This window comes from Pecten maximus, chromosome 10, assembly GCF_902652985.1.
Source record: "Pecten maximus chromosome 10, xPecMax1.1, whole genome shotgun sequence".
Classification (NCBI taxonomy): domain Eukaryota; kingdom Metazoa; phylum Mollusca; class Bivalvia; order Pectinida; family Pectinidae; genus Pecten; species Pecten maximus.
In genome coordinates this window covers 14,272,985-14,282,554 of record NC_047024.1, presented here as the reverse complement: position 1 = coordinate 14,282,554, position 9,570 = coordinate 14,272,985, and the positions used below count along the sequence as shown (strand labels likewise).

At 35.5% G+C, this 9,570-nt stretch overlaps 1 protein-coding gene across 17 annotated transcripts in view; it reads right to left on the bottom strand.

The window, feature by feature from the left end:
* Positions 1–6,610: 6,610 nt before the first annotated feature.
* The window catches only part of LOC117336894 (probable serine/threonine-protein kinase kinX), a 169,774-nt gene continuing 166,814 nt past the window's right edge, over positions 6,611–9,570 (bottom strand). For all 17 annotated transcript variants that reach the window (XM_033897641.1, XM_033897642.1, XM_033897650.1 and 14 more), the window contains one exon: positions 6,611–9,356. In XM_033897641.1, the coding sequence (XP_033753532.1) occupies positions 9,206–9,356 (151 nt within the window). In that variant the 3' untranslated portion in view covers positions 6,611–9,205. The remainder of the gene's footprint in view (positions 9,357–9,570) is intronic.

The window sequence follows — 9,570 nt, the reverse complement described above, 5'->3', positions numbered from 1 at the left end:
TCTTGCACTGTACTGGAGGAATATTTGTCGTTGCGAGCTTCATATGTGTGTAAATTTCTCTTGGTCCCTACTTGTGCCCATTCATTTTGAGACTGATTGGGAAAATAAGATGGCCTTACAGGCACCATCTTGGATTTTGACTGATGAAATCTATTATTGCAGTTTCTGGAGAAATATTGGAAATTTTTTTCTCAAAATTGATATAAGTTTGCCTAACCCTTATTACACAATACAAAAGCAAAAAGGAATAAACACATTTGTAGCATTGATAAAAGCAAAAAAACACAACCCCAATGGAAAGACCCTTACAGTGATATGAGAGTTTGTTGAGTACATCGTCAACAAGAATAAACTACAGAATATTTATTCTCTGTTCAACTATCCAATAGGATAGACAACACAAAATACATGTAGTTCCCTGTAACAGAGGCACTGCAGTCATCTTTAATTAACTAAAAACATGTTTGATTAGCAATAGAATGTATGCAACCGAAAAAAAAAAAAAAAATTGTTATAAAATCGACATTGAACCATTGTGACTATACTCTCCACAACCAGGATTTGCCATATCAGGATATAGAATTAAAAAAAAAAAGCATAGATAAAAAATTACATCTGTCTACCACCTGAATGACACAATTACACATGTAAATCGCCACCTATTGGCAACGCTAACATAGAAAAAAATAATTTTGCCCTAATTCCTACCGGTCAAATGTCTGAATTAAAATTGTTTATTTCAATCATATTAGAAGTCTACTTGCATATCAAAAAACATCTTATACATGTATTTAACAGTTCACAAAACTTTGCACCTCACATTATAAAGTTTATTAATCAGATTTACTGTAGAATACAAACAAATTAAACTCAAACACAGGTTTGGGCCAGAAATAACCAATATTTAATGATTATGTAATGTTATGTAACAATATACATAATATGAAGCTGTGGACAACATAGTCCACAAATTATGAAATATTGGTCTTCTGCTAAGAGACAATTATAAACTACTAACTACAAAAATAAAGGATACTACTCACTAAAATAAGATAACACAAAGATATAAGGGATGGGTGGGATGGGGTTTTCTGCCGTCAGGACAGTCAATATCCGGTCAGAGCTGGCATCTGGACCTTACACTCACATAGTGTTTTTGACACTGTAACTAGGCAGGTCAGAGCACATGTACTTCACCCCTCTGCTAGGCTGCTATTGGCTGAAAACTGCTGAGCCTATGACGTGATTGGCTAACCAAACAAATCCTCTTCCTCCAGCAGAGGGGTCCCCAAGGTCCCATTGCCCCCATCTTGACATACCATGCTTGGCTGAGCAAAGCAGGCAGTAGGAAGAGGATGAAAGGTGACCCATGGATGACCTAACAGGTGCATGTACTGTGGCAGCCTGACATGAAAAACATTAACCCCATCCTATCTTATTAATATTGTATTAATTACTTAATACCTACAAATGCTAACCTGGATTTAACAGAGTTTAAAGCACTTAACAGAAACTTTCAATCATTAGAATGGCCTATACTACCAATATTTGTTATATTAACTTTGCCATTGTTTCTCTGGATTATAATCAGTTGTACATAGTTGTACTCCCTTTAACCTCTCATTAGAATGGCCTACTACCAATGTTTGTTATATAAACTTTGCCATTGTTTCTCTGGATTATAATCAGTTGTACATGGTTGTACTCCCTTTAACCTCTCATTAGAATGGCCTACTACCAATGTTTGTTATATAAACTTTGCCATTGTTTCTCTGGATTATAATCAGTTGTACATAGTTGTACTCCCTTTAACCTCTCGGTAACCTAAGAGCTACTTCCTGTGGTGCTCGCACACTTCCTGGGGACTGTGCGCGGCATACACTGATTATAAGGCACAGTTTCCGCCCGAATATCTGCTGCACAACTGATGTGGTTAGATCTACTTAACAGTGGTGTGTTGTTTGTAGATGAAAATTAAGTGGTAGTCCGAGTTTCCTTTAACTCTCCATCACCTATTGGTGGAAAATCTGATAGCTTCACGGGGATCGGTAAGATATTTAGAACCCTTAAAGATGAATTGGTTATGTCAGACTTAGATGGACAGATTTTAAAAAAAAATAAAAAATTCACTATTATTTCCTGTTGGCACAAACTGGAGTAGAACTGATAGTGAGGAATTATAAATGTCTATTGACATTGACAGGAATGGATTGATCAAAGCATTGTAGTGATATAATCATTACAACATAAAGTTAAGTTTCTATTAGCTGTGATCTTTATATTTCCTGCTGATCAGGTGCCCTGGTGCTTGTAAGTACAAGGAAACTGTGAAGTATCAATTTCACTCATTATCTGTCCAAATGTTAAATACTAGATTGTGTAACATTGTTTGATATTAATTTCTTCTGTTTCCAGCCGCCCCCTCGTAAGAGTTGTATGTGTTATTGTTGGTGTGAATCAGAGGGACAACACCGACCCCAGCCAAAAGTACCGACACAAGATATTACATTACTCGGTACATCTGTTGAAAGGACAGACCTCCACATGTTGCATGATAAGCTCCTTAGACATTTGTGTCAGTCTTCATCAGAAACCTAAAAAAATGATGGACTTGTTTATCTTGTGTTTGGCAAATGAAGGACATTGCTTCATGTAGAGTATGTAATAACCCTTGTCTTCAACAGTTTATTCACGTCAGAAAGTCAGAAGTCAAAGATAACACATCAATGAGTTGATAAAACCTTTAACAACTATAGTCCCCTTTACAATAAATCAGGTGTAACGGTCATTGACAATTAGTGTAAATGTTTTTGTTTACCTGTTAAGGTTGATAATCATATCAAAACAAAATTAAAATATCTTTTTTCTATAAACATTCACAAAGTGATATCAATATTGAGTTTTCCGCTATGGTAACATTGGTGTAGTTGTCTGTAATATCGAGTGTAATTGTCTGATACTCAGTGTAATTGTCTGTTACTGAGTGTAATTGTCTATCACCGAGTGTAAATGTCTATCACCGAGTGTAATTGTCTATCACCAAGTGTTATTGTCTATCACCGAGTGTAATTGTCTCACTCAGTGTAATTGTCTATCACCAAGTGTTATTGTCTATCACTGAGTGTAATTGTCTATCACCAAGTGTAATTGTCTATCACCAAGTGTAATTGTCTCACTCAGTGTAATTGTCTATCACCAAGTGTTATTGTCTATCACCGAGTGTAATTGTCTATCACCAAGTGTAATTGTCTATCACCGAGTGTAATTGTCTATCACCGAGTGTAATTGTCTATCACCAAGTGTAATTGTCTCACTCAGTGTAATTGTCTATCACCAAGTGTTATTGTCTATCACTGAGTGTAATTGTCTATCACCAAGTGTAATTGTCTCACTCAGTGTAATTGTCTATCACCAAGTGTTATTGTTTATCACCGAGTGTAATTGTCTATCACCAAGTGTAATTGTCTATAACCAAGTGTAATTGTCTATCACTGAGTGTAATTGTCTGTGACACTTACTGTAATTGTCTATCACCAAGTGTAATTGTTTGTGACACTAACTGTAATTGTCTATCACCAAGTGTAATTGTCCATCACCAAGTGTAATTGTTTGTGACACTCACTGTAATTGTCTATCACCAAGTGTAATTGTCTATCACCAAGTGTAATTGTCTATCACTGAGTGTAATTGTCTGTGACACTTACTGTAATTGTCTATCACCAAGTGTAATTGTCTATCACTGAGTGTAATTGTCTGTGACACTTACTGTAATTGTCTATCACCAAGTGTAATTGTTTGTGACACTCACTGTAATTGTCTATCACCAAGTGTAATTGTCTATCACTGACTGTAATTGTCTATCACCAAGTGTAATTGTCTATCACCGAGTGTAATTGTCTATCACTGAGTGTAATTGTCTATCACTGAGTGTAATTGTTTGCGACACTCACTGTAATTGTCTATCACCAAGTGTAATTGTCTATCACTGAGTGTAATTGTCTGTGACACTTACTGTAATTGTCTATCACCAAGTGTAATTGTCTATCACCAAGTGTAATTGTTTGTGACACTCACTGTAATTGTCTATCACCAAGTGTAATTGTCTATCACTGAGTGTAATTGTTTGTGACACTCACTGTAATTGTCTATCACCAAGTGTAATTGTCTATCACTGAGTGTAAATGTCTGTGACACTTACTGTAATTGTCTATCACCAAGTGTAATTGTCTATCACCAAGTGTAATTGTTTGTGACACTCACTGTAATTGTCTATCACCAAGTGTAATTGTCTATCACCAAGTGTAATTGTCTATCACTGACTGTAATTGTCTATCACCAAGTGTAATTGTCTATCACCGAGTGTAATTGTCTGTGACTCACTGAGTGTATTTGTCCAACACTTAAAAGTTATTCTTTCTTAAAAAAAACCTCAGTTAAGGCTCCAAAAACTAAGATATTTCAATATCTGGTGCAAGAACAATGGTATACATTGTATATATAATCACAAGCAATGTTACCAATACCACTGACATTACATCATACCGACACGTACATCTATGGAATTCATGATAAAATGTTGTCTCTTTTCATGTGTTGGCAGGTATTTGTGGGAGTGATATAACCCGAGTCCAGTCAGCATATCTTATTGTCTTGAGCATGATTTATTACGTAATTAAGGACCGACTTTTTAAATTGTTTGTCCTTCCTTGCTGATGTTTATCCTCTCGGTAATTAAAACCTCGCATTGGAGGTCACAAGTCAACATCTTTACTCTGTGATTCCTCCCTCTAATGCGAGCTTGTACCCGTGATATTTAGTACGGTGATAAGAGAGACATTTCTACACTAATTATAGGAGTAAATACAAACAATTGTGGAGTTGGAGGTTGGGAGGGAAGAAGGGCAGCAGTAGCCGAGTGGTTAAGGTGTCCAGACACTTTATCACCAGCCCTCCACCTCTGGGTTCCGGGTTCGAAACCCACGTGGGGCAGTTGCCAGATACTGACCATAGGCTGATGGTTTTTCTCCAGGTACTCCCGCTTTCCTCCACCTCAAAAACCTGGCACATCCTTAAGTGACCCTGGCTGTTGATAAGACGTTAAACAAATTAAACCAAATGGGACGGAGAGGACCTTCTGTAGAGTGTGGTAGTTATACATTATCATCTCTACATTCGTATCAATGTAAGATATAGAATAGTACTCAAAAGAGAACCAAGATCTTGCAAAAAGTGTTAATGGTAATCTTTAGGTGAAGGAATCCAAAATGGATACCAAATTATTCAGTTTACTTCCATCAGTTGGCAGCTCCATCAGTGTTTATCCGATAGGAAATTTGAAGAGTTTAAATAAAATGGTTGGACTTATTAGCAGGCATGGGCGAGCTTATTACCAGACATAGGGTGGGCTTATTACCAGACATAGGGTGGGCTTATTACCAGACAATGGGTGGGCTTATTACCAGACATAGGATGGGCTTATTACCAGACATAGGATGGGCTTATTACCAGACATAAGGTGGGCTTATTACCAGGCATAGGATGGGCTTATTACCAGACATAGTATGGGCTTATTACCAGACATAGGGTGGGCTTATTACCAGACATAGGATGGGCTTATTACCAGACATAGGGTGGGCTTATTACCAGACATAGGATGGGCTTATTACCAGACATAGGGTGGGCTTATTACCAGACATAGGATGGGCTTATTACCAGACATAGGATGGGCTTATTACCAGGCATAGGGTGGGCTTATTACCAGACATAGGGTGGGCTTATTACCAGACATAGGGTGGGCTTATTACCAGACATAGGGTGGGCTTATTACCAGACATAGGGTGGGCTTATTACCAGACATAGGGTGGGCTTATTACCAGGCATAGGGTGGGCTTATTACCAGACATAGGATGGGCTTATTACCAGACATAGGATGGGCTTATTACCAGACATAGGGTGGGCTTATTACCAGACATAGGGTGGGCTTATTACCAGACATAAGGTGGACTTATTACTAGACATAAGGTGGGCTTATTACCAGACATAGGGTGGGCTTATTACCAGACATAGGGTGGGCTTATCACACAGCATGTGTTTATTGATGGATATAAATACAGTACATACAAAACCAGAGAGAGGGATAATGATGTCATATTATATATTATGTAGTTTTCACTAAGGTTCCAGAGAAAGAATCTACAATATTGTATTTGACCTAATAACCATACCTGCCCGTAACCACACCCCTCTGATGGTTTTGTAAGCTCATTTTGTGCTTATTAGGTAGAGTACCTTTAGTGTACTACACATGTTTTTGTTTGTAATTCATTTGGTGTTAAGATGTCGATTTGTTTACCAATAAACTTTTAGAATGAACAGTTATCATGTATGGGTGGAAATAGAGACCTATTTTCCTTTATTCAACAACACTTTTCAGTAGTATTCGCTTGATTATAAATAGTGAAGTAAAAATGTAGTACATGTTTCATGAGGTCAAGCAAGGCAAGGTCAAGCAAGGTCAAGCAAGGTCACGGTAGCTAGTCAGCTTACATGTCTGGGTTGATAAAAATACATGTATCTAACCCTTGTCAAAAATATAAAACACAAAACTTTCTGAACTTAAAATTTGTTTATTTATTGCAAAATTCCTATGCATCAAGCACTGGTATTTCATTTCAACTTGCACTTGTGAAAAAAATGTAGACTATGATTTGGAAGTTTTTGAACTTCACATGATTATAATGTTTAAAAAAAAAGACATGAAGAAATAATTCTTATCAACTTCTTAATGTGAAAAATATCTTTAAAATTTTCTTTAGTGAAATCTACACTTATAATGAAATACACTACTACAACAAAGCTACGGCTCTACAAAAAAGACAGCCTTTTGAAAAGAAAGTTATATATAATATATATACACAACAATTATATGCATTATATCGTTTACACAATAAGCTAGCAAGCAACAATTACAAAAAAAATTCTCAATTCTTGATGTAAAACATTCATACACATCAACATGTCCAAATTATTCATGTCGCCATGTAACTGTATGTTACCATGGTAACCTATCATCATCGTTCATACATAATTCCCATATCACAATTCCTATGATTCCCAAAGTCTGTAATTTTATGCATGACTATAGTAAGATTTTTTTTTTATTTCCTGGTAGAACCAGTTTTCTTTACTAGAAGGGTACATTTCATTGTTATTGAAATTGGCCCCATACATGCGCTAACAGCACTGTAGAACTGGTAGGCACATTGTCTCAAAACCTCCCGACCATGTAATCATAATAAATAAATATAAATAACTGATAGGAGCCTTGCAGGACAATGAATCTCCTTCAAAATATAAAATCTTAACCAAGCAAACACCTTTTTTTGTTGTATTCATGTCCTTGTTATGGAACATATAACGGCTGTAGATGTCCACCATTTTATTATAAAAGAATTTAGCACTTATTCAGGTATTCCATAGAATGAACACCTTGACACAATTCAACTACTGTTCATCTTTTTTTCCCTCAATGAATCAGGTGTAATTTGTGACTGAATTCTTTGCAGCTGTTTGAATGTAACTTGTCATATTCACAAACAAGTTTTCTATTTTACCCTTATATCTTGGACAGTTGGTTGGACAGCTGTACATGGGCATCAGTCTTTGTTCAAATAATTCTTGTGACAGCATAAAACTCTTTTATCATTGCCAAAAAATCTAGCGTACAAAATGCATGAAAAAGTAGACAAAAGCACAAGTTATGTAAAATGTGGACTTTCGTGTGAGATCACAAACAATATGAAATTCAACAAATTTCTCATTTATTACATAATTACTTTTTTTAAATCACATTTTATGAAATATTTCGAGAAAACAATTCTGTCAAAATCTATCATAAAAGAACATCCAAAGCAAAAGCTGAATGAGAAACACTGAACAAGAGAGTACATAACAAGGTTTACAAAAATGTCCACCGTGTACATAACAAGGTTTACAAAAATGTCCACCGTGTACAATCGTATCCCATCACTCTCACAACAGCACCAGTTGCATAGTTCATGATTCAATAAACAAAACTAAAAGTATCAGTACCAGTATAAAAAGGACATATAGGTATTGGAAGATTTCCTTGGGTATGTAAAATTTACCTACATATAAGTACTGTGTTGAATCAAATTTAATTGTACTTGTGGACTACACTTTTAAATCATTCTTGATTATTTTTTTATCAAAACACACAAATTGTTTTTTTTTTGGAAAATCAAAGAAAATAATATCATATATTTCCTGTTTTGCTGGACTTCATAACACAAGTGTTACTTTCAATTTCACAAGTTTGAAAGTTCACATTCTGTATCCACAATTACGTTTGTGTCAAGAACCATTGAAGAATCTCCCCTTTATACAGATAGTATTGATTAATATGTGTCAAATTAAATTTACAATTTCATTTTAAAATTTAAGGCAATTTTGTTTTTTCATCAACTGAAAAATAAATACATGTAGGTCAATATACTTTAAAGAACAATTGTTACACTAAATATTTGTAAGTGTATGTCAAAATTGATTCAGTAGAAGATTGTTAATTTCTAATTTTATAGATATTTTATTACAGTAGTTACTTAATCAAGTGTAAACATATGAGGGAAACACACATTTAGTGTTAGAGATGTTTTGTTTACATAATGACTAAAAGTTCAGACAACTTCAGTTGGGTTCGAGTGCACCTTTAATTTCATAACTCTTCATCAATTTTTTTCCAATACAGTACATCAAAATGCCTTGGTACAAATTACTCATATTTGAGAAGGAATTTGCTGTTGTACAAACATCAGATTTAAGGTAAAATCTGAGACTCACTTACATGTTCTGCTACAGTGGTGAGCACAAGCAGACTATGCTTTTATCACAAATGGCAACCGTACAAAAACGGTATAGAAGGCATTACGTCAAAAACAGCTATCCAATATGAAATTTAAGTAACATGCACTATTTCCATGTATGAAATGTATTCCTTCACAGTAATACTGGAACACAGAGCAAAGTGCCCCGATAGATCAGTTGTCATGGAGACAGAAAAACAGAACTCGGCAGCACTCGGCGAAATTTGATAGGTGGTACCAAAGGAATACAATATAATAACGTTATGGACTGGCTATACAAAGTATGGTTTGAGATGTGTTTATGACTTAAATCCTATGAAAATCTAACTGGTCTCGCCGTTCTGTTCTCCTCCCCATTTCTTTTTATACTGCTTTCGTCCAAATCCCTCGTCATAGTTTCCCCGTCTTGCAAACAGCTGTTTAAAGTGCGGAGTACAGAAAATCACTCCTTCATTCACTGACATGTTTTTTGACCTGGAATTAAAAAAAAAGTGAAATTTCAAGTTTTTTTATTTTGTAATTTTATCTAGAGTATCTATTGCAGTAAATTCAAAGAATCTGGTGTAGTGGTAGAAATCTGCCAGGACGCGGGTACAAGTCACAAAGAATACAGTTTATGAAAATACTACTTAGACAGAGAAAGTCAGTTACAAAGGCAGGTAAAATTCAGTACAACACCCGAAACACT